The sequence below is a fragment of the Talpa europaea genome (assembly GCF_964194135.1).
Source record: "Talpa europaea genome assembly, chromosome: 3".
Lineage (NCBI taxonomy): Eukaryota > Metazoa > Chordata > Mammalia > Eulipotyphla > Talpidae > Talpa > Talpa europaea.
In genome coordinates, this window is record NC_140069.1 from 27,706,571 (window position 1) to 27,732,563 (window position 25,993).

The 25,993-nt window shown below is 40.9% G+C and overlaps 1 protein-coding gene across 2 annotated transcripts in view; it reads left to right on the plus strand.

Annotated features, from left to right (window-relative positions):
* SNX31 (sorting nexin 31) overlaps positions 1-25,993 on the plus strand; it is a gene marked incomplete at both ends in the record, with an annotated part of 51,016 nt that overhangs the window by 14,546 nt on the left and 10,477 nt on the right. For both annotated transcript variants that reach the window (XM_084229841.1, XM_084229842.1), the window contains 7 exons: positions 575-685; positions 4,637-4,727; positions 5,661-5,748; positions 6,746-6,815; positions 11,624-11,716; positions 18,638-18,841; positions 25,418-25,531. In XM_084229841.1, coding sequence (XP_084085967.1) covers positions 575-685; positions 4,637-4,727; positions 5,661-5,748; positions 6,746-6,815; positions 11,624-11,716; positions 18,638-18,841; positions 25,418-25,531 — 771 coding nt within the window. The remainder of the gene's footprint in view (positions 1-574; positions 686-4,636; positions 4,728-5,660; positions 5,749-6,745; positions 6,816-11,623; positions 11,717-18,637; positions 18,842-25,417; positions 25,532-25,993) is intronic.

The following is a 25,993-nucleotide window of genomic DNA, read 5'->3' on the forward strand; positions in this document are numbered from 1 at the left end:
TCTGCTTTCTCCCACCCCTTCTTTTTGCAGAAGAATTTAATAGAGATAGCGTTTATATCATTTTGACTGTTTACGTAATTTAGATAACTAGTCTGCAATGTATTTCAGTAGGAGTTGCATTGAGGTAACAAATTAGAATCTTATTCAGAAGCAATGTTTTTCCCATTTATTTTGTGAGTAGTTTTTTTTTCCCCCCTGAGATTAGAGATGTTTGTGAGTTCAGGCCAAAAACATTGAAGATTCCAAGTTCTAGGCAAAGTTGTCCTAAGTCAAAGTTCTAGGAAAAGCTCCTAGTAAGGAACTAGTCATAACAACTGTACTAGAGAAACCCTACCTCTGACTGCCTGTGTCTTACTTCAGTGTGTTATCTTGGGGGCTCTGCTGCGGTTTGCCCCAGTCAGTTATTATGACTGCATGGGAACCAGAAAACCTTCCAAAATTCCCCTGGAAGGGTAGCAGTGAAGGCGTGAGGAAAGTGTGGCCTGGGGTTGTATGAGGGGTGCTCAGGGCCTGTGCTCTGGAGGAAGGAAACCCACTGAGAGTGGAAGCTTACTGTGCTTTCCTTTCCTTACAGGACACCTTTAGCATCACTACCAAGAAAGCCTCTCTGGATATATTCCTGCCTGATGGAAAGAGCATCAAAGTTGAAGTTCTAACATCAGATACTGCTGAGAGAGTTCTAGAGGTAAACTAGGTCTTAACTCAAGGTCCAAAATGGAGATCAGGATTCTTTTCAAAGCCAGGAACTAGGAGATGGTTGCCTTCTGCGGGTGTCTGACTGTCATTGCTCTTGATGTTGTCTCTGTGGGCATGGTGGCACCATCCAGGTTTTACTCTCCTTGTGGTCCTCCACTTTCCAGAGATCTCTTAGGTCTAGCCTGTGGTTGTATGATTTCCCTGCAACCCCCCCTGGATGTGCCCTGGGAATATGCAGACTGCTTTGTGAAGGGATGCACTCTGCTTGGGAGCAGGAAGGAGGTGGAGCCCCCTTGAACAGGCCCTGGTGGCTGGTGGCAGGCAGATAGTGACAGCTTATTTCCCCAAGGCTCCAAGACCCCTGAAACCAGGCAGGTCTAACACTGGGCCCAGCAGCCAGACCTGAGTTTTAGTTGTTCTCTGAAGACTCCAAGGATGAGACGCAGAAAGCATCCTCTCCTTCATCTTGACCATTACCAGCTTTGCCTCTCTGGCCTTCCCTCCTGCCTGGGCTGTGGAAGGGACACCCACAACTGCTCCTGAGGGTGGGGCCCCGGGCCTTTTCCCTTTACAGGGCTTTCGTTCTAATACTCCCTGGAAATATATAAGGGAGAATAAAAAATTATCAACAGGGGGAAGACAAAGTTTCTAGGACCTTTCTGGACAGAAAATGGGGATTGTGTACCTTTCACCTTCTGAGGGGGGTGCAAGTGAAAGGGTCCCTGTTGGGCTCATAGTTCTGAAGCCCACGTTTACCTGAGATCACGGCGGCTTCCTGCCTGAGTCATGCTCATCTCTCCAGCCTGGACACACCAACCTGCCTGTGCCCTCCTTGTCCTGGAAGAGCAGTTTATGTCCCTGAATTAGACAATACCCCTCTCTAGATCTTGGCCCTACCCAAGAATGACTCTTATGCACCTTTCCTCCATGAAAGTCACTGCCCACTCCTTGCCCCAAGCTTTACTGTTTATTGCTGACCAGGTTGAATGGCATCGGCAGCCACTTAGTTGCTGAGACCATCCACTGAGAGTTACATTGGGCTCCTCTTCCTCCTTCACCCCCACATTGACACCGTATCCCTACTCCCTCTCCTAGGCACCCATCTTCCCGTTCTCTTCTCTCCCCCCACCTCCCTTGTTTCAGGGTCATCATTTCTGAGCTGGATTTCTTTTCTTTTTTTTTAAAATATTTATTTATTTTAATATAAGAGCTGGGGTACAGGCCAGAGGCGTGGGAGGGTGAGAGGATTCACTAGAGACAGAGCGGGGAGCAGAACAGGCAGAAGGACCGAAACACACTGCTGAGGGGAGCAGTGGGCGCCACAGGAGAGGTCTGCCACACCATGTGGGATTCTCACTGACCGGTGGGGATCGAACCTGACCTGCTGAGGCTGCAGACAGCTTCACAGCATGGCGCTCAATCCGCTACACCACGGGAGGCCCCCTGTGAGCTGGATTTCTATCACATTTCCCAAACTTGACTCCTGGCTTCTAGCCTTGCTAATCTTCTGTACCGATTTCCCAAATGATCCTTCTAAAAAGCATCAAAGTCCCTTGATGCTTAATGCTTGAAGGTGCTTAATGCAAAAAACAAATTAAAAAAAAAAAACAAACACTCCCAAAACAAAATGCAGTTCCCTAAATTGCCCTCCTGATTTAAGACATTGGTAACAGACCCACTGATGGAGGAGTAACAGAGAGGGTGAGAGCCACAAACCTGATGCCTCTAGGGCTTACAGGTAACGTGGGGGTACAACCAGAGGATTTAAGGTCATTAGGAAATGGTTGTGGAGAACTAGAAAGCACTTGCCCTGTCTCAGGTCATCATCATTGACGCGTTTTTGCACCCAATGGACTGCTGGTCAGGCTAGACTGATCTGCAGCTGAAGCTGGCTGCTGGAGGGAGCTTGTGATCGCCTCGATGTATATTAAGGCAAGTCCTGGATTCAAATTTTGGCACTTTCACATTGTAGCTATGTGCACTTCTATAAGTTCCCCTTTCCAGAAAATGTCTAAATAATTGTAGAAATAGCTCATTGTCCATCAATAGTGGTTGTGGTCATTTCTCAGTAAGTCTCGGTCTCAACAATCTCATCTATTGTCCATTTCTCCTAAGAACTAATAGTATATATTTGTGATCCCAGAAACGTGCACTTTCTCTTTTCCAATCACACTGGCTTGTGAAAATTCAGAGCCATAGTGCTGACATCCTTAGCATCGGGTAACTAACTAACTGGAGGTTCTACCTCAAAGTGATAGATTCCAGGGAAGGTAAAGTGAGGACTCATTCAGGCAGAATTGTGAATTCTCTCCCACAGATTGGGAAATTCTCTTGCTTGCATGAACACGTCATTTAAATGTTATAATTAAGAACCATTGCCTGTATTTTCTCCGTATTTTCTCTAGCCTGCTTGCAGCCACTCTCACTTTGCTTCTCCCATCTGCCTTAATCTCCATTCTGCTGGGCTCTTTAAAGACCAGTACAAACTAGAATCTCCTGCCTGTCTATGCCCTTGTATTAATATAGTATATATATATGTATTTTTTTTTGCTGTGATGGTTGTCATTTGAAGCATCTTAACATTTACTAAGAGAAAATAATGCTCTATTTTTTGTTGATGCTTATTCCTCTCAAATGAAGGTGTTTGGATTTGTCCTTAGACATTAGAAACAGCTTTTTCTGTTCTCCTTTGCCCACTCTCCTACCTGCTTTGCCATGTAAGCTTGCCATTCGCACTAAATGAGCCAGAAAAGAGAGAAATCTAATTTGAGTGGACGTAGGTCATATTTACTCTAGAAATAGATGTCTTCAGAGCCTGCTACCTGACAGCACAAGCACGCATGCACGTACCGTGTGTATTGGCTTTGGGGTTTTTTGCAAGAGTGTGGGGAAGAGAGTGAGGAAGAAAGGGGAGCAGGGATAAGTTGAGTAAAAGTCATGAAAAGTTCCCAGATTACTCATTTTTTTCCCCAAAGCTATTCTGAGAACACCCACTCATACTAGCTACCTTTTGAGATTGCCTCATGCAGTAATTTCTAGATCTCTGACAGGAAAAGTACCCCTTTGAGCCTGGTATTTGTACAGCTGCCACCCTGAGAACTGGGAGCCGTGGTTAAAGCATCAGCTCAGCACAGTGCTGGAAAGGCAAATGCACCCGTGGTGCAGAAGTGATGGAACGGATTCAGTCGGTGTGCAAAGAGACCACCCAGGAGCCCTGGCTTAGAGAGGGCTTGGCTGGATGGGTGGAGAGGCCGAACCCCCGGTAGTGTGGAAGTTCCTGCTGAGGGGAGGGGATGGATGCGCAGTGTCATGAGGTTCCAGACTCAGGACCTGGTGGTAAAAACAAAACCACTGAGGTGGAAATGAAAGCCATTTGATGTGAAGGTCTGATATGAGGCAGCCGTGCCTGTGAGCTGAGAGTTCATTGATTAAACGCCCCAGTCAATTAAAATTGACCTTCACAGGAAACATCAGCTAGAAGCAGGGCTGGCTGTCCAAGGTGGGCAGCAGCTCAGTCACTTTTCTATGCCAGCCAAGCAATGGGGACCTTCCTTTTCCCGACGTCTGATCAACCAGCCCACAGGAAGGGAAGCTGGTGTGTGGACCCAGGGGCAGACGTCACAGGCAGACGCAGTGGAGAATGCCGGCTGCCCTCCAGTGGACAATACAGACCTTAACGAGCTGGGAGAAGCATGCACAGCTCACATAGGACACAGCGCCACGGGTGTCGATTTTCATTTTTTTCTAATTTCTAAAATGTCTGAGATGAATATGTGTCATTTTAAGGTTCAGAAGTGATTTCTTTTAATGTCTGATTTTGATGTCTAAGACATTTATTGATGTTTACAGGCAGTATCACACTCTGCACATCACAGTGAGGCTGCTGGACACCCCTGACTCCCTCCCCCGCCCCATCTCTTTCTTTTGTCTTTGATTCAAGGTGGTATCACACAAAATTGGACTGTGTCGGGAGCTCCTGGACTACTTCGGCCTATTTCTCATTCAGTTTTGCAAGGAGGGCAAGCTCTCTGGTAAGAAGAGGAATACAGGACAGCCAGGAGCGGAGTGGGCAGATGTGGACAGGGACTCTGCCCAGGAGAGGCAGGAGAACAGCTGAGAGGGTGTCGCCCATGAGGCAGCTCTCCAGTGTGTTATCCTTACGATTGTTCTCTGCCCCCAAATCAAAAGTCCATGGGGTGGATGTTGTGTGTGTCTGTGTCCAGGGAGAACTGCAGATGAGCACCCTAGAGATGTGATGTGCATGGGCAGGAACAAGGAAGCAGGGCTCTCCAGTAACTGTACCTCCCGGCCCCAGTCTTGACATGTACCCACTTTTATACTTGCACCCTGGCTGCTGATCACCAACCATGCACAGTTCCCTGTGAGTAGAGTCCTGGACTACCTGCATCAGGACCCTCCACAGCAAGGTCTCTCTTGTTATAGTTTATTTGCTATAAAATGCGGATGTTATAAAGAAGTTCTTAGAGAATTTTTTAAAAAGTGTGTAAGATAATGAAACAATGGACAATTCATGTGTTTGCCTTTCTCTAGAGTGACTCTCTAGATAGTACATGTTCTTCAGTTGTAAAATGGGTCTGTCATCACCAAGAGCTTTGTATATATGCTCATGAAGCTGTGGGAGGAGCTCTGAGTTGGTGGTTTGATGTCAGGTTGGCCACTGAAGCATAGTGAAATGACAATGGCCCTGGCCTCTCTGGACCCACGGATCCTTCATCTGTATCCCAGTGTCGGACCCCCTGCTCGAGCACTGGTCTTTCATGAGGAACAAATGCTTTTTTAAAAATGAATTTCAGAAATTAAAAAAAATTATATACAAGTGCATGAGAATAATATTATTGGGATTTTAATCTTTCCAATCGCTATGCTTTCTTTTCTCATTTTAAAGTCTCTGCAGATTGTTTGCTGTGCTTTAAACAGCAAAACTTCCTTTCCCATTTCTCTAGTCATGAAAAAATTGGCAGACTTCGAACTCCCCTATGTCAGCCTTCGAAGTTCTGAAGTAGAAAACTGCCAGGTTGGACTCAGAAAGTGGTGAGTGACTTCCTACCGTGACGGCAGGTATTTCAAGAGCTCTTATGATCACTGAGCAGAACTTGTTGGTCTCTCATGTCCCACTCATAGCCCAACAGCTGGTGAGGGTTCAGGAGCCAGGGGAGGTTAAGAGAAAAGCAGTGAGGGAGGGGGGTTGGGAAGAGGAGAATTTTTGTCCTAACCAGACATTTTGGTCCTAACCATTTGTTGAGGAATAGGATGCTGAGGATGGCTCTTACTGGTCTCAAGTAAGTACTTGAGAGGTATTATCATCGGGCTGCTGGTCATGAAGGGAAGGCTTGAAAAACCGGGACTGGGGGTGGGGATTTAGACAGGTGTTAGGGAGGAATTGCTGGCTGTGGGTTCGCTTTGGAATGGATTCCTGTTTTAATTGAAGGGATTTGTTGTAGGGACAAGCAGGTGTGATTCATCTGTTGAACTCTCTCCCTGCCCAATTATTCTGTAATCTGAGCTCAGCAGCTTTAAAGAAAGGCAGTTTGAAATCTAGGAATAGTAGTTTTCTTAACCTTGTCATACCTCACTTGAGCTCCAACCTTCCACGTGGTTGGAAGGGAGGATGTGGGGGAAGGGCAGGCTAAGAGAGAGCTGGCCATGAAAGCAGAGGTGGTCCCATGAAGGGCCTTGGAAGCAAGCAGGACAAATGACCTAACTCCTGGGGCTGTGGGAGCCAGAGTGGTTACTCTGGAAAGACCACCCTGGCTGGAAAGTGGAGGGAAGCTCATGGGGGCAGAATGCCGGGTGAAGAGTTTCCTGGAGCAGTTCAGGCAGGTGATGGGGGCAGCCTGGGTGCAGGCAAATATTCAGGTATTCTGGGAACGGGCACACAGGGCTTGGTGAACGAGCCTGCAGACCATTCCCCCTAAACCTTTATTTTTTTTGCATTTTACCCTGAGCCCATCAGGCTCCAAGTGCAGGGACACTTGCTCCCAGGCATGCCCATGAGCTCTGTCAGGAGTTAACACCCTGAATTATGCAGGTACTTGGATCCATCCCTCGACGCTGTGCTGATGGACTGCAGAGCCGCCGTGGATCTGATCTACATGCAGGTGAGGGTAATCAAGAGCTGTCAGATGACCACATTTTTGGGTTTGACATCCTTGAAAAAGATGTGCAGTAATTAAGAATTCTACCCCCATGCCCAGAATAGGCAAATTCATAGAGACAGAAGTACATGAGAGGTTAGCAGGGGGTCAGGGAAGGGGACAAGTTGCTGCTCATGGGGACAAAACATTTGCTGGGGATGATGGAAAGGTTTTAGGTGTATAGAGTACTGATGGTGGCCCAATGCTATCCATGTTTTTAATGCCACTGAATTGTTCACTTACCAATGGTTAAAATGACAAATGTTATACATATTTTACCACAATAAAAATAACTAAATAAGAATGAAGTAAAGGATTTAAGAGACAAAAAATTCCTTTTTACTATCACTCTCTGAATTTACAAGGAGTTCCATCATCTTGGCTAATTTACATTACCCTAGAAAGGCTAAATTATTCTTCATGATTTTTTTTACATGTGCTTCCTAAATCTCACTGTAATATTATCTTCTTTTTCCCTGTGGCAGCAAGTAGCACACCTGTCCCCAGGGCCAGCTTCACAGACTTAAAAGACCTGCAGGCTTATTTCATGCTCTGCTATGGCCTTTTTGAAATTTTCAATAATTTTTGGATAAATTATCTACATGTTTCATACTGTGCTAGGCCCAGTAAATCTGTACTTGGTCCAGCCTACCCTAATCTCCAACCCCCAGACAAGTACATTTTGGGTTTGGCCTCTTTTCAATCCCCTGGAGTGGGGAAGGCTCTTCTCCCAACATGGTTAATACTGTTCATATCTGTATCCCTAACCAGACTCAATGGCCAAGGCCAGAGACCACACACTGGGTACCTAGGATATGTGCTTGAGTGAGAAGCAATCGCCCTTTAAAAAAGCTAATGTAAAAAGTACTTGAGTTCTTCTGATATAAAGGTACCATCATAATTAACTATTAAGGGATACCGTTTTGATATTTCTAATGCAGATTTTTCTAGTGCCCAATGATATTCCAGGAACCAACTAGACTCTTACAATATGTTTTCTTTCTTGCTCTTTTGAAATACATTAGTGACATTAATAAAATGGGACATCAGATCATTTCTAGATTTAAAAAAATAATAATTATGGTTCCCTCAATTTTGGGTCTGTGTTTTGGCCAGGGCAACCACTGAGCCCTAAGGCAACTTGGTGCCACTTCCTCCAGATGGGCCTGGCCCCATGTCAGAGCTTGTGGCTTGGTAGGGGGAGCATGGGCTGATCCTATCCTCCAATATCGCCATGGTTGAGTCCTTGTACAGGGCCTAGCTGCTTACATGCCCCTGGCCTTGTTCTGTCCTGCCTCAGTGAGCCAGAACTGAGAATCTTAGCTTTGCTGAAAGGGGTCCATGCTCTCCATTTCTCACCACCATGCTCTCTACAGAGGGCAATGAAGTATGTGTGATTGAAGCTCATGAAAACCATGGCTTGTGTTTTCACTTGATTTTAAAAGTTAACTTCTGTTTAAGTCTCCATTGGCCACTCCTCAGGGAACCATATAACTGAGTAGAGACATCTGTCTAAAATTGACTCGGTCTTTGTCTGGAGTGAGGTACTGTATATAATGTGTCTGAGTGATGACTTGTGAACCCACAATCAGGGTCAAATGTTTTCAAACATAGTGAAACAAAAAATATATTACCTCCGCTGCAGGACATACAAGTCTCTGTGTCTGAGAGCCCTGGGGACCCTACAAACACCTGCCGTATCTGTGATAGCCTCTGCCACCATCAATGCTGACCTGCAGGGAGCCATGCTTTCCCTTTGGCATCATTGTCCTGGGCTAATAGTCCTTGCTAAAATCCAAGAAAGGACATTATTTTTTCATACCCATGTTAATTCCACTCTGGGATGGCATCTAGGTTCAGTTTTGATACTATTTGTCTACAAGAAGAAAGCCTTGGGGGTTGCTGCCAACGTGATGACAATGAATAACTGAATTCTTACCATGGCTTAAGCAGGAGTAGCGGGGCTTGGTGGAATTCCAGTCCAAGTCTTCCCACTTATTTGTTGCATTGTCTTGAAAGTTGTAACCTCTCTGGACCTTAGTTTACCCATCTATAAAAATGGGGCTAATGGCCCTGTCCCACAGACTACATAGTATGGCAATGCCAGTGAGAAAACCTATGTAAAAATGGGTTCTCGGGCCTCCCCTGGTGGCGCAGCGGTTGAGCGCTGGGCTGCAAAGTTGCCCGCAGCCTCTGCAGTGCCAGTTCGATCCCCGGCCACAGGTGAGGGTCCCACGTGGTGCACAGACCTCTCCTGCCATGCCCACTGCTCCCCTCAGCAGTGTATTTTGTCAGTCTGTCTGTTCTGTTCCCTGCTCTGGTGAATTCTCTCACCCTCCCACGTTTCTGTCTGTACCCAGTACTTGTATAAATAAATAAATCTTAAAAAAGAAAAAAAGGGTTCTCAACAAATATCATCTTCTCTTAAAACTCATTTCCTTTCCTCCCCAAGCTAAATAGCAGTGTCAGCAATTTACTCAGCCTTTCATTCTTCTCTTGGAGATGAGGCGCCACCTGCCAATATCACTGAGGGATGTAACACACAGTCTTACATTGAGACTAAGGTGTACAACATCAGAGCCTCCTGACAACTGGCAAAGATTATTGAGTGTTTGCTGTATGTAACACACTGGATAGGATACACAGGTCTTCCCTTAAGAGATTAACAATCTATGTGAAGACCAATGAAAAAAGCCTTCATAGTATAGGCTAAGCATATACAGCTAATGAGATGAACAGCTAATATCAGAACCTCCTCAGGACCAGGCTGGATAAAAGGGAAGGGAGGTCAGTGACAGAGGTGAAAGGAGCCTAGAAGTTCTGAAGAATGATCAAGGGAACAGTCTCTTCAGGAGAGTCCTTTTTTTTTTTTAATATTTTATTTTATATAATTAAAAAAAAAGATTTATTTATTTTTTTATATAAGCACTGGGTACAGTCAGAAGCGCAAGAGGGTGAGAGAATTCACCAGAGCCAGAGCAGGGAGCAGAACAGGCAGATGGACGAAGTACACTGCTCGGGGAGCAGCGGGCGGCAGAAGAGGTCTGCGCGCCATGTGGGACCCTCGCCCAGTGGCCGGGTTATTTTATATAATTCTTACATCATTTTTCATTTTTGCACAATATATGCATTTTTATTTTGGTTATATTCCCCATACAATTGCACCCCCCTTATTTTGACCCTAATCCTTCCTCTTCCTGCCCCGTAGTATTGCTTTGGTTTATAGTTGATTGTTGATTTTGATTTTTTCTTTGTTATAGTTAGTGTTTTTCCTGGTTCCGGAGTCCTGCTTTTGAGCCCAGCATTTCTCTGCTTAAACCTCCAGTGTGGTTTAGGAAATAGAAGTGAGAAACCTAATAGAGATTTGCGCTCAGGAGCATTTGCTGGTGGCGGTTACCCAAAGTTCAGCAAATGGGGCCTAGCGATGTATTCACTTTTTTTTTAATTGTCAAATTTGCTTTCATCTTAGAAAAAAGTTGCAAATAGGACAAAGCTCAAATACAAAAGTAAATGTCACTCCAAATCTTAATCATGCATTTAAACTCTTAAGATTTTTGGTGTTTATTCTGTATTTCATTTATATGCACATCCATTGGCTTGACTCATAACTCAGTATACAAGATTTTTAAAATATATTTATCAGTGTTAAAATAATCAGTATCTACTATTATGCCCTAATTCTGTAACTTGACGTTCTTTTCACCACAGACTTTTCCCATGCTGTTAAGTATTCTATATATTTTTTAATGAAGCATCACCTATTATTTGGTTGCACCAAATCACCTGTTTGGGGCAATTCATAATAGCACCTACTTCATAGGGTGGCTGGAGGGACTGGCTTTTGATTTAGTGCAAGCCTGACACATAGTAAGCACTACATGCATGTTTGCCTCTCTTAAAGAGTTGAAATTTTTCAACAGTACCAGCAGTAGTAGCAGCCTTGTTAACACATATCCTTCACTTCTATTGACTATCATTCCTATAAGTGGTTTTAGATTTGTGTTGCCAAATTCCTTCCATAAAGTTGTACCAATTTAAAGCCCATGCGTTCTCTATGAAAATTCCTGTTTCCCCAAACCCTTTTCAACTCTGAATATTATATATGTAACGTGTACTTGTGTTTGCCAGTTTGAGAGGCAAAAAACTTCTTTGCTAATGAGGCTGAATATATTCTTGTCGCTAGAGTTCCTTTTTGTCAGTTGCTGATACATCATCTTTGTCCATTTGCCTATTAGGGTTGTTCATATTTTTTCCTATTGCTTTATATAAATAGCATTAACTCTTTGCTACATATGATGCAATCATCTTCCCTGGTTTGTCATTTCTTCTTAGTTTTGTTCTTGGTGGTATTGTGTATAGAAGTTTTATATTTTTATATAACTATATATTCCTTTATTATATTTTGTCTTTGTATCTTCTATAAGTATATTTCCTACCTCAAAGTAAAATAAAAAATTTTCCTGTCTTTTCTTCTGGTTTATTTATTTATTGTTTAATATTTTTAAAAATCTTTCATTTATCTGGATTTATTGGATCAGGTGGTGTGGGAAAAGAGGTAACTTTGTTTTCTTTTCCAAGTGCTGCAATTGTCCCCAACATTGAACAATCTCTTTCTACACCCACTAATTTTAAAAATAATCTTTATAACATGCTAAATTCTTACATATGTCCACTTGCGCCTGTATTTCTAGCCTCTCATATACAAATATGTTTTTGTCAGACTGATTCATTTCTGCGAAGTTTGCTAATTTTATGACTTATGCTTTTTTAAGGCATTACAAGACATTGAAAAAGAATGGGCCAAACCCACACAGGCGCAGAGGCAGAAATTAGAGACTCTCCAGAAGGAAGACAACCAAACAAAGGTGAATCAAATATTGCACCAAGAGAAATCCCTTGGAAGGGGATTAAGACAGCATATTGGAATTGAGCTGCTCCTATAATTTATAAACCTGACAAGCACTTAAAATGGGATTCTTTTAAAAAATGAGAATACTTTTATTCATTTTTCTGATTATAAAATAAAGGCTTATTAAATACAATTCTCAAAACAGCAATATAGTTAAGTCCTCTGTCAAGTCAATATAGACCATTAGCATTATTTTTAATGACCACAGAGTACCCCATTTTATGGTCGTTAGCATTTATCTAACCAATTTCCTGTTATTAGAAGTGAGGTTGTTTCCAGCTTCTGCTACTATAAATCACTTTGGCAGGGAGCTCCACAAGGCCCAGGACTGTGTCTAATTTGTACATACCCTGTGTATTCCCAGCACCTGTGTGGTCCCTGGCTGAAGGTCCCTGAACACAGCTGCCAGCATCCTGTCTTTGTATGTTCTATTATTCCATAGGATCTATTTCTAAATGTCCATTTTTAAAGCTTCTGTTAAGGGGTGCCAACTCCCACATCTCCTGTCTCCAAGCAGTATATGTGAGTCTGACAAACGAGACATATTGAAACAGAAGAACTGGCCTCTGATTCATTGTTTTGTCTTTTTTTTTTTTTTTAATTCTTTAGACTTTGCCAGTGTTAACGATTTTGAACAAAATGCAAGCAAATGAGAAGACTCATTTATAGTTAGGTTGATATAGAAAGTAATTCTTGACATTTTGATAGTTTTAATCAATGGGCAAGAGAGAAGTGGATAGTGGAGGGAGGAAGATGAAAGGAAGAGAGAATGTGAGCTCATTGCCATGGTGTAAACATTGACCGCCCCCCCACCCTCCTACTTTGGTATTCCACCATAGCTTTGTCACAGAACTGAGTTTAAGTTCTTTATGTATTAGTTAATATTAGCATTTGACTAACATAACCATTGCTGCTACTTTGGATATAATTACAAACTCTAAGTGCATTTCTGCTCTATGAACTTCTTAATTTAGTAAGGATACTCTTTACCATTCTGCTATGCTCGATCAAAATTCATAATTTTTTTTTTTTGCCACAAAACAGTTTTATTTTCTGTGATGAGTGTTTACCAGGGCTTACCATACTTTAATCTTAAAGAAACTTTGAGTGCATAAATGAGATGATAAAAAAATTAAATGATTATTTAAATTAGCTGATATTTTTTCTTGAAACACCTGAAAGCTGATATTTTTTCTTGAAACACCTGAGAGTATTGATAGCATAATTTGCTTATGAAGTTTATTTTCCTGCTACTGGAGGTGACACATTAACAACATTACTTTTCTTTATGTGTGTGAAAGAAAACTTGGAATGTGTGGCATCAATTTATTTATTTATTTATTTATTATTATTTTTAATTTTTTACATCATTGTTCATTTTTAAACAATATTTGCTTCCCCCCACCCCCTCAGGTGGAGTCCCCATTGAGTTTCCTTCACCAATGCACCCGTGCACCATCACCTCAGTCCCCTGTGCTCCTCCCTCCCTCCCTCTGATCCCTCTCCCTCCTCCTCCCCTGCAGTATGTCTCTGATTTATAATTGTCCATTTTTGCTTTGTTGTGTTTCATACTATTGTTTTTTGTTTTTTTTTACACTGATGTCTTATTTGGTTCCCCTGTATTCTTGCTATAAGTGGAACCATCGATACTTTTCTTTTTCCTTCTGGCTTATTTCACTGAGCATAATTCCTTCTAGCTCCATCCATGTTGCTGCAAATGGCATAAGTTTATCTTTTTGATTGCTGAATAATATTCCATTGTGTATATATGCCACATCTTCTTGATCTAGTCATCTACTTTTGGGCATTTGGGTTGTTTCCAGGTTTTACCTATTAGAAATAGTGCTGTAATAAACATAGGTGTACAGGTGCTCTTTTGAATCAATGTTTTTGTGTCCTTTGGGTAGATCCCTAGGAGTGAAATTGCCGGGTCGTATGGTAGCTCCATTTTTAGTAGACTGAAGAACCTCCAGACAGCTTCCCATAGTAGTTGGACCAGTTTGCATTCCCACCAGCAATGTAGGAGAGTTCCTTTTTCACCACATCCTCACCAACATTTGTTGTTGCTAGTTTTTTTGAAATGTGCCATTCTCACTGGTGTAAGGTGGTATCGCAATATGGTTTTGATTTGCATTTCCCTGATGATAAGGGATGTTGAACATTTTTTCATATGCCTGTTGGCATTTGCATTTCCTCTTTGGATAAATGTCTTTTAAGTTCTTCTGCCCATTTCTTAACCAGATTGTTTATTTTGTTTTTGTTGAGTCGTGATCAGTCCCATATCAGTTGACTGGAGTGCAAAGATTTTTTCCCAATCAGTGGGGTGTCTCTCTGTTTTGGTTAATGTCTCTTTTGCTGTGCAGAAGCTTTTCAGTTTGATGTAATCCCGGGTGTTTATCTTTTCCTTGACTTTCTTTGCTTTGGGTGATGAGTCTTTAAAGATCTTATTGTGATGTATGTATGTCTTGTAGTGTTTTAACTATATTTTCTTCTATATATTTTATGGTTTCAGGTCTTATGTGTGACATTAATTTATTTTTTTAATACATTTTATTTTATTTTACTTTTTTAAGATTTATTTATTTATTTATACAAGCACTGGGCACAGTCAGAAGCGCGGGAGGGTGAGAGAATCCACCAGAGTCAGAGCGGGGAGCAGAGCAGGCAGAAGGACCAAAGTACACTGCTGAGGGGAGCAGCGTGCGGCAGGAGAGGTCTGCGCACCATGTGGGACCCTCCTCTGGTGGCCGGGGAGCAGCCGGGGATCGAACCAGCGCTGTGGAGGCTTCTGGCAGCTTCGCAACCCAGCGCTCAACCGCTGCGCCACCGGGGAGGCCCAGTGTGACATTAATTTAAAGGTGCAGGCATTTGGCCTGAATCAAAGATATCTCACTAGAGCCAATGAAAATAAAGTTTTATTGCCACACAGTTGCAGTCATTCTCTGACAGTATTGCCTAAGGCAGCTTTTGTTCTAGAGGAGTAGAGGTGATTGTAATAAAGACCATATATATCCGAAAAACTGAAAATATTTACATGATTCTTAAGAGAGATGTTTTCTGACCCCTGATCAAAACAAAAATATGTAAACGTAACTTCTACATTTACACATATTAAATTATCTTTTTCAGGTCCAGTCTTCTTAAAAAACTAATTTTCAAATGGATAATCCTTGCAGATTTTTGTCCTCTAGTTTTCATAGTGTTACTAATATCCCCCTTATGAATGGCAAATTCCAATAACTTCAATGTTTTGAGCAAGTTAATTATTCATCAACTTTCCTGGAAAATGGAGTTTAATTTCTTTTTTTAAAAAAATACACCTCTAAGATTCTTTTTTTAAAAATTTATTTATTATTTACACAAGAACTGGAGTACAGGCCATATGTGTGGGAGGGTGAGTGGATTCACCAGAGACAGAGCTGGGAACAGAACAGGCAGACCGACCGAAATACACTGCTGAGGGGAGCAGCGGGTGAGACAGGAGAGGGCTGCCGCTCCATATGGGTATCTCCACGGCCGTCAGGGATCAAACTGGCACTGCAGAGGCTGTACACAGCTTCACAGCACTGCGCTCAACCGCCTGCACCACCAGGGAGGGTCTGGAGCTTAATCTCTAATTAAACACTTTTTTTTTTTTTTTTTAAGATTTGAGCACTTTATTTTGTGTACATTGTATACATTTGAAAAGACACATTCTTCTTTCTCATGCAAATGCAAGAAGTTTGAAATCTTCTATGCATGTCTTTAAACAAAATGTAAACATTATCTTTAAAATACAATGTATTTTTTTTTCATTTTTATTTTTATTTTTTTAATTTTTCCCTTATTTTTATTTTTTTTAAATAATAAATTTTATTTTTATATTCCCCCATACAATTGCAAACGCCCCATTCTGACCCCAATCCTTCCCCTCCCGCCCCCCACCCCCCAAAAAGTGTCTCTGGTTCATAGTTTTCTGTTGATTTTGATTTTCACTTTCTTATATTCATTTTCCTGGTCCCTTATTTAAGTTCTCTAGACTCCTGCTATGAGTGAGACCATCCGGTATTTTTCTTTTTCTTTTTGGCTTATTTCGCTGAGCATGATCCCTTCCAGCGCCATCCATGTTGCTGCAAATTGCATGTGTTTATCTTTTTTGAAACCCAAAAAAAACGGAGTACACATTTTTCTCAAGCGCACACGGATCATTCTCCAGGATCGATCACATACTGGGGCACAAGACAAACATCAACAGATACACCAAGATTGAAATCATACCAACCATCTTTTCTGACCACGAAGGCATCAAACTAGAAATAAATCATAAAAAGAAGGCAAGGAACTATCCTACCTCATGGAGATTAAAAGCCACACTACTGGAAGACCACTGGACTAACGAGGAGATCAAAGAAGAAATTAAAAAATTCTTTGAATTGAATGACAAGGAGGACACCAATATCCTAAATGTATGGGATGCAGCAAAAGCAGTAATAAGAGGAAAATATATAGCAATAGAAGCTCACATCAAGAAACAAGAAAGAACTCAAAGAAACAACCTAATCTCGAAGCTCAAAGATCTAGAAAAAGAACAACAAAAAAACCCCAAAACCAGTAGAAGAAAAGAAATAATAAAAACCAAAGCAGAAATAAATGAAATTGAAACTAAAAAAACAATCCAAAAGATCAATGAAACCAAGAGCTGGTTCTTTGAAAAAATCAATAAAATAGACAAACCCCTAGCCAGGCTCACAAAGGAAAAAAGGGAGAAAGCACAAATACACAGGATCATAAATGAAAGAGGAGAAATCACAACGGACACAGCAGAAATCAAAAGAATAATCAGTAACTACTATGAACAGTTATATGGAAACAAGTTCAACAATCTAGAGGAGATGGACAAATTCCTACAACTCTACAATCACCCAAAGCTAGATAAAGAAGAAATAGAACACCTAAACAGACCAATTACAAGCAGCGAAATTGAAATGGTAATCAAAAACCTCCCCAAAAACAAAAGCCCAGGACCTGATGGATTTACAAATGAATTCTACCAAACATTCAGAGACGAATTAGTGCCTATCCTTCACAAACTCTTCCAAAAAATTGAGAAGGAAGGGACAATACCAAACACGTTCTATGAAGCCAACATTACACTAATACCAAAACCGAACAAGGACAACACAAAAAAGGAAAACTACAGGCCAATCTCCCTAATGAACACTGATGCAAAAATCCTCAATAAAATTTTAGCTATCAGAATCCAACAATGTATCCATAAGATAATTCACCACGACCAAGTAGGATTCATTGCAGGGGCACAAGGATGGTTTAACATCCGAAAATCAATCAACGTTATCCAACACATCAACAAAAAGAAATACAAAAACCATATGATAATATCAATAGATGCTGAGAAAGCTTTCGACAAAGTGCAACACCCATTCCTGATAAAAGCCCTTGAAATTCTTGGGATACAAGGAACGTACCTCAACATCATAAAGGCCGTCTATGACAAGCCAACAGCCAGTATCATTCTCAATGGTGAAAAGCTGAAAGCAATTCCATTAAGATCTGGAACAAGACAAGGATGTCCACTCTCACCACTGCTTTTCAATATAATACTGGAAGAAGAAGTCAAATTAAACACTTTTTATCTCTTGTTTAAGAGTATGACAGCCAAGAACATATTATATTTCTAAGTATTATAAAAGAATAAAATAAACAATTATTTTCCCCTTATAATAATTAAGAAACTTGTAGCAATAGCATGACACTTCTCTGTATGCTCTGTGGTGAGATTACTCTGTCCTACCCCTGCCCTACACACGGGCATCTACTCACAACCTGTTTTTTCCTTATAATTCCCACTGACCCAACTTTATGCATCTGAATCCACCAGCTGTCTGCACCTCTACGCTGAATGCATGGGCTTCAGCAAACCAACTGGTATGACACGTGGCTGGGGAAGGACTTAGCCTCAAATATCTCCCCCTCTTTGTGCTGGGATGGCTGTACCTCACTGCCTGTATGTCCACTTGTTTCACTTGATCGGACAACATTTCACGGCATCCTTGAGAGGGTCTAGAAAGACCAGTTTGTCACTTTGGTCTTCCTTTTGACTTAACTCTGTGTTACACTGAGAAGTTCAGGTGTGTCCTGTCAGTCACACATGTGTGCACACTATCAGCCAGGACTGCGGTGAAAGCTGGAAGAACAAAGCAGAGGTCCCCAAACTGAGATCAACTCCTTTGAATGCAATTGTTAATCATGACACTGAAAAAATTAAAAGTCCTAGTTGAATGTGAGGACAGGATGCTTGGACCATGTTGTGGACTGTAGCTTCCAGCTGTTCTCAAGTTGTGTCAGAAGCAGAGGGAAAGGCTATACCTTGAGGTGTTTCCTTGGCACTTTGGGAACTGGTGCATGCTCTTATGTATAACTGACAATATCACCATACAGCTGCCTGTAAATGAACAGCTTTCCTCCTACACAGATCTCTTAATTTTTTTTAAAAGATGACATTTTAAATGTACATTTTTGGGGGGCTTATCTCATTGTTATCTCTTAAGATAGAATCACATTTACTAATTTCATTGATTCACTCTACTCTTCATGCATGTGTCAAATATTTTCCCACTAAATGCCAAGTGCCATAACTGGAGCAGGGACACGATGGTGAGAAGGACACACCTGAACTTCCCTTGCCCTTACTGTCAGAGAGCAAAGGGGGCATTATCTTGCTTCATAATGTCTGGAAGAGAAAACTGCTTTCACTATGGCTCAACTCTGTGTTCTAATAGTATGGCAGTAACTTCTGACATGTGGTTTTCTTCTTTTTCAAGTGGTCTTTTGCTTCCTCCTTCCCACTCCCCACTCCACCCCTGCTTTTTTGGAGCAGTTTTTGGAGCTGTCCCAGGAGGTACGACACTACGGCTATATGCAGCTGGACCCTTGTACATGTGACTACCCAGAACCCGGCTGTGGGACTGTCCTTTCTGTTGGCAATAATGAGATCAGCTGCTGCATAACCCTGCCAGATAACCAGACCCAGGATGTCACTTTCCAGATGAACAGAGTGAAGTGTTGGCAAGTCACCTTCCTTGTGAGTATCTTGGCACTTTGCCTTACCCATGATTTAAAGTCTCCTGTGATTGAAAATCTTATTGTTCTTGGATGACAATGTTGGCCTGAGGGAGACAGTTCTGCTGTATGAATCAGTACCTTGAATGGACTGACATGTCAGCACATTATCATCTAAGGTCCAAGCCCATTGTCTGGTACAAAAGCACCACCTGTAGCAATGAGAAACCAATCTTCCCACCTTCCAACAAGGAGCTTCTCTACTGTTAGAAGGGTGGCTAGGGTGATAACAGCTTATAGCAGTAACAGCTACCAATTACCGAGCACTTAACATATACTCAGAACTGACAAGATTGCTACCCATCAAAACTGGATGCCAACCAGCAAAGCTATTCTTAAGGATCCCTAACTCCTTACCTACATTGCCATCCCTCCCAAGAAACACCCTTATTATCAGATGTTTTGATTACCTTCTTTGTACCAGGTGCTGTGCTAGGCACTGCCACATCTATTATTTTCTTTTTAATTTTTTTCAATTTTACTTCAGCTTTTTTTTTTAAAGATTTATTTATTTATGCATACAAGAGTTAGGGTACAGGCCAGAAGTGTGATGGGTGAGAGGATTCACCAGAGACAGAGTGGGGAACAGAACAGGCAGAATGACTGAAATACACTGTGGAGGGGAGCAGCGTGCGTGACAGGAGAGGTTTGCTGCACCATGTGGATTTCTCCCTGGCCAGCTGGGGATAAACTCTTGATGCAGAGGCTGTGGATTTCTTCATAGTGTGGTGCTTAACCCCTTGCGCCACCAGGGAAGCCCACATCTATTATTTAATTAACTTCTGACAACTCAGTGAGCTAAGTGCGATTATCCCCTTTACACAGGTTAGCTAGTAGAGGAAAAGTGTCATCAAAGCAATCATGACCCCCCCTAACTAAATGCTCAGAATCCTGAGGGGTTTTAACTGGCTCAGTGCTAGACCTCTCTGTGGCATTTGATACTGTCAACCATTTCTTTTTTCTAAAAACTCCCTCTTCTTTCTCTATTTTTGTGGGCTGTTCTCCCTGTGCTCACTCTTGTGAGTATCTTTCCTCTACCTCTCCTCTGAAATCAATTACACAGGTCCCTGTCAAAAGGTTTGGTTTTTCCTCCTGCCTTCTGGTCATCTTTACCAGGTGTTTCTTGGTGAAGACATCTCAAATTCAACCTTCCCCCAAACCAGAATCACCCAGAATCTCTCTCATGCCCATCTTGGGGCTCGCCCTCCCCATGGCCTATATTGGATAACACCACCACCACCCTTGTTGTCAAGCCAGCAGCCTTGCAGTTACCTTTAACTTCTATCTCTCTTACCCTACACATTTAGTTGCTAATGGAGAACTAACTACTCTCCCTCCTTTGTCCTCATAGCTTGGTCTCAGCCTTTCCTACCTGGAGGGATCACCCTAACCCTCCTCTCTGCCCCAGTCCCTTTAAAGCATTGGAACTTGTCTTGTGGCCCAACATTGGGTCTATCTTGGTAAATGTTCCTTGTGCACTTGAGAAGAATGTGTTTTCTAATGGTAATGAGTGGAATATTCTATAAATGAATTATGTCAAGCAGTTGATAATGTTCAAATCTCTTATATCCTTGTACCTTTTCTCTCCTTTTTCTCTCAGTTTTTGAGAAGATTGTGAAAATCTTCAAATACAGTTGTGGATTTGCCTATTTCTTTAAATTTTATCAGTTTCTCTCCACTCTTATTCTACCTTCTTGTAGCTCAATATTTTATGATGTCATTTGTTTGTGTTACTGGATTTTTTTAGCTGTACCGTTCCAATTTATTCATGATTACTTTGGAGTCTTTAATGTATATCCGTGATTCATTATTTGTTAACTTTTTTTTAGTTAAAGCTTTTATTTTTGAAATAATTATAGACTTATATGCAGTTGTAAGAAGTGGTGCGAAGGTCCTATATACTCTTTATCTACTTTTATCTGCTTATTTACATCTTGCCAAACTATAGTACACTATCAACATCTCAGATATTGACACTGAGAGAGTCAGGAACCAGAACATTTCCATCACCACAGAGACCGCTCATATTGGCCTTTCTCTCACCCCCACCCCCTGAACCCCTTGAACCCCATATGTTTGTCATTTCTGTAATTGTGTCATTTCAAGAATATGATGTAAAACTTTTAGAGATAGTGGATATATTTATTACCTTGATGTGATGTTGATTTCACAGACATGCATATGTCCAAATTTATCAAATTATATATATTAAATATGTAGGTTTCTTATATGTCAGTCATATCTCAATAAAACTTTTCTTGAAAAGAAGTAGGGCCTCTCTGGTGGTGCAAGGGATTAAGACACAACCTATGAAGCTATCCACAGCCACTGCAGCACAAGTTCGATCCCTGGTCAGCCAGGTTGCTACCCACACGGTGCAGCAGACCTCTCCTGTCTCTCCCGCTGCTCCCCTCAGCAGTATATTTCAGTCAATCTGCCTGTTCTGTTCCCCACTCTGTCTCTGGTGTATCCTCTCACCTCCCACACTTCTGACCTGTACCCTAGTTCTTGTATGAATAAATAAATAATTTTTTAAAAGTGTAAAAAAAATAAAAAGAAGTAGAAACACACATAAAACAAAGTGATACATGAGCAGTTGATGAAAATGTGACCAGAGGTTCACAAGAACCTCACCCTGTATTCCCTTGGGGCAGCGTTTCAGTGACTCATTAATTTACAATGATACTGTGAATAATCTCAATTGACTATTTTTAGGAAGTAAAAATATAAATAAACCAAGGAATTGATTACCTTTAAAAAAAAGAATGTTACATAAATGGAATCATATGGTATGTAGACTTTTAGAATTGCCTTTTCTTTACTCAGCATAATTCTTTAGAAATTCATCCAGCCTGTTGTATCAGTAGTTTTGTTTTATTACTGGTATGGAATGGCCAAAATGTGCTTAACTATTCACCCAATAAAAGATATCTGGTTGTTTCCAGTTTTTAGGTATTATGATAAAAGCTTCTGTAAATATTTAGGTATAAATTTTGTTTGAGCACAAGTCTTCATTTCTCTAGGAAAATTGCCCAGAAGGGCAATTGAGTATTCATAAGAAACTTGCATGTTTAGTTCTTCAAGAAACTGCCAAACTGTTTTCAAGGATGGCTGGACCAATTTACATTCCCAACAGCTATTAATTAATCCCGTTTCCCTGGCTCCTAATCAGCATTTGGCATTGTCACCACTTTTTATTTTAGTCATTTTGATAAGTGTGTAATGGTATTTCATTGTGATTTTAATTTGCACTTCCCTCAAGACTAATGATATTGAATATCTTTTCATGTGCTTATTTACCATCTGTATATCTTTGGCAAAATATCTGAAAATTTCTAATTGTATTTTTCTTTTTACTGTTGAGTTTTGGGAGTACTTAATATTTTTTAGATAGTACTCCTCTGTTGAATCTGTGGTTTCAAATACTTTCCCTCGGTAGTTTTTTTTGTCCTCTTAACAAAGCAAAATTTTTTTATTTTGATGAAGTCTAAGTCACTGTTTTTCCCTTTGCAGGTTGTGCTCTCAGTGTCAAGTCCAGAACTCTTTGTAAATCCCTAAATCCTGGAGATTTTTTAGGTGTCTAAAAGTTTTATAGGGTTTTAAGTTGGGTCCATTTGAGGTTAGTTTTCGTGTAGGGTGTAAAACTTAGAATAAGGTTCTGTTTTGCTTGTTGAAGCCCAGTTGCTACAGCCCATCTGTGTTTTTGCACCTTTATCAAAAATCAGTTGGACAAATTTGTCTGGATCTGTTTTTTGATTCTCTTTCTTGTTCTACTGATCTATATATTCACCCTGCACACACAAATACTATGCATTCATTCTCTTTCTTTGTAACAGGTTTATCAATTATAATTTGATGCCAATACAATTCACACACATAAAGCAAACAATTTGATGGTATTTAGAATATACACAGAATTGTGCAACCATCACCACCAGTTTCAGAACTTCTTATTACCCTGTGAAGAATTCCTATGCTCCTTAGCTGTCTCCTTACTGTCTCTCCATCCCCGCCACTCCTAAGGAACCTCTGATCCCTTTCTGTCTCTATACAGTTGCCTCATCTAAACATTTCATATTAATGAAATCATGTGTTCATGATTATGATTGGCTTCTTGTACTTAACACGTGTCCAAGGTCCATCATTGTTGTAGCATTATCAGTACTTCATCCCTTTTTATTTCATTGTGAGGATATACCAAATTTTGTTTAGCCATTCATCCAGTGGTGGACATTTGAGTTGCTTCTACCTTGTGACTCTGTGAATTATGCTCAAATAATATTTGTGTGGGCATATGTTTTCATTTCTCTTGGGTATATACCAAGGTGTGGAATCTGTAGTGGTAACTTTGTATTAACTTTTGAGGAAATTCCAAACTGTTTTAGAAAGTGTCTACTCCATTTTATTTCTCCACCAGCAGTTTTTAAGAGTGCCAGTTTCTCCAAATCCTTGTCAACACTTGTAATTATCTGAATTTTTAATTTTAACCATCCTAGTGTGTATAAGGTAATAGAATCTCACTGTAGTTTTATTTAGTTCTGACTTTTTCCTCCCTGCACTTCATTTTGGGAAATTTCTGTTGCTGCAGGCTCAAGATCATTGATCTTTTCTTCTGAAATGTTTAATGTTCTCCCCATCCAGATATTTTAACTTCTAATATTATATTTTTCATCTCTAGAAGTTCCATTTGATTCTTTTTTTATATTTTCCATTTCTTACCTTATGCTATACGGTCTCTAAATTTCTGAGTGTATATAGCATATTTAAAATAATAGTTTTAATGCTATTGTCTACTAATTACATCAGCTCCATGATTTCGGGATATTTCTATTGATTGATTTCTCCTGTTTACAGAGCATCTTTCCTATTTTTTATATCAGCTAATTTTTTTTATGGTGTGCTAAACATTATGATTTTACATTGTTAGATACTAGATTTTTTGGTATTCCTTTGAAGAGTAGCAGCCTGTTCTGGCATCCATTCAGTTACTTAGGATTGGATTTTATTTTATTTTATTTCATTTCATTGTATTGTAGGCTTGCTCTGACACTTTCCTAAGACAGGTCTAGAGCAGTGAGTAGAGCTAATTCAGGTCTTTACTCATTAGTGGCTATTCCTAGGACACATCCAATGTATTATTTACTGTGGTTTCCACTTTGGTTGATAGAAACACAAACTATTTTCAGTCTGGTTTGTGAGCTCCTGGGATTGTTTAAGCTACTGCTTTTCAGTGGTCCTTTCCCCAGTCTGTGCACATCCGCCATTCCCACGTGCGCAGACCTTTATTCAGCCAAAGACTGGAAAGGAATTCCTGGAGCTTTCTCTGTGTAAAGCCCTCATTTTTGACCTTCTGCTCCTCAGCTTCTTCAAATTTTTATCTCTTTGTCCTCAACTCAGCAAGACCTCTGGCTCTGTTTGGGTTCCCCCTCCCTGAAATATATCCTAGAAACTCCTCCAAGCAGTAAGCTGAGAAATTGTAGGACTCACCTCATCTGTTTTCCTTCTCTCTGAGTTGACAGTCTGCATTATCTATTGTTCAATGTTTGAAAGCAGCTGTTTCCCAGTTCATTTTTTTTTATCAATGCTGTCAGACCGGTATTTTAGTACTAATTGTGTGTGTTATTATCCAGTTTTTAAAATCTTTTCATGAATGCCTATTGCCCTCAAGATAAAGTCCAGACTCTTTCACTTAGCATATAAAACCTATAACAGGGTTTGCTGGTGATAATCAATAGAAACCGATGCTTCTGGCTTAGTGGGGAAAAAAGTGGTTTATTGGAGGGAAATAGAATAACCCACTGATTAAAAGGAAAAGCTGAAGCAGAGACTTAGTAAAATTAGGATCCAGAGGAATTGGAGGTTTCTACGATACAAATCTTTATTCGGATCTGCAGGTTAGGTCTTTCTGCTCCGGAATCAAATTAGGGCCACAGGTCGTGTGTGTACAATTGACCTGAGCTTGGTCATATGCCGCTTCAGCAGGGCAGAGTTCCCTGATGGCCTTTACCTAGATAGCCACAGTAGAAAGGGAGGGTTTCCCCAAGAATATCTGAGACTCTATTTCTAGGAGAAAGAGGGGTATAGTATAGTGAAAATCACAGGAGCCTCCTACTAGGCTTTCAGGATCTGTCCCACCGTGCCTCCAGAAGCCTCTTCTGCTACCGCTGTCACCACTGCTATCACTACCATCACCATCCTGTACTTTGCAATCGCCCCCACTCCCAAAGAAAAACTACCCACACATAACAATAAACTTCGATAGTTCCTATTTCTTCTCAGAACACCTGCCCCTTCCAGGGAACCTGCCTTTACCCTCCTGTTCTTGATTAGGTGCCCATTTTTGTTGTTTTCAAAGACTTGTGCTTGTTTCCATTATAACACTTATTATATCAAACTGTGGTGTTTTGCCCTCATGGCTGCTCATAGACTGCTCATAGACTGCTCATAGGGGTGGTCTCACTTGTTTTGACATTTTGCCCAGCACTTATTAGTCACTGAAATTTCAACTGAATATCAAATAATATCTTTTCCTCTGCAGGGTACGCTGTTGGATGTGGATGGGCCCCAGCGAACTCTCAACCAGAACTTAGAGCTCAGGTTTCAGTATAGTGAGGACAGTCACCGGCCATGGTTTGTTTTTTATACCAAACAGGTAAGTCTTTGGGCAAAGCATGAAAACCTTCCCTGCTGCAATGTTCTCTTGCTTGCTAGGCTTGACCAAGCACATGAGACTAATGCAGACTGAGCAGAGTATTAGAGTGTGCTATGTACTCTGTTTTGTTTTTCTTTGTTTCTTACTTTGTTTTACTAGTTCCCATGGACTTCATATCAGTTAGAAATGAATTTAGTTACTATGTAGCAGTGGCTAACCAGAGACTAGTCAACTTTTTCTTGAGGGGCCAGATGGTATGTGTTTTAGGTTTTGAGGTCCTGGTGGTCTTTGTTGTGACTACTTTATTGTTGTAGCACAAAAACAACCTTAGACAATAACAAATGGATATGGCAATGTTCCAATAAACAATCTTCCAATAAGCTTTATTTACAAAAACAGGTCAGGGGGCTTGTTTTGTTTGCTAACCCCAGGCTTAGAGGACAGCAAATTTTTATATTGGTA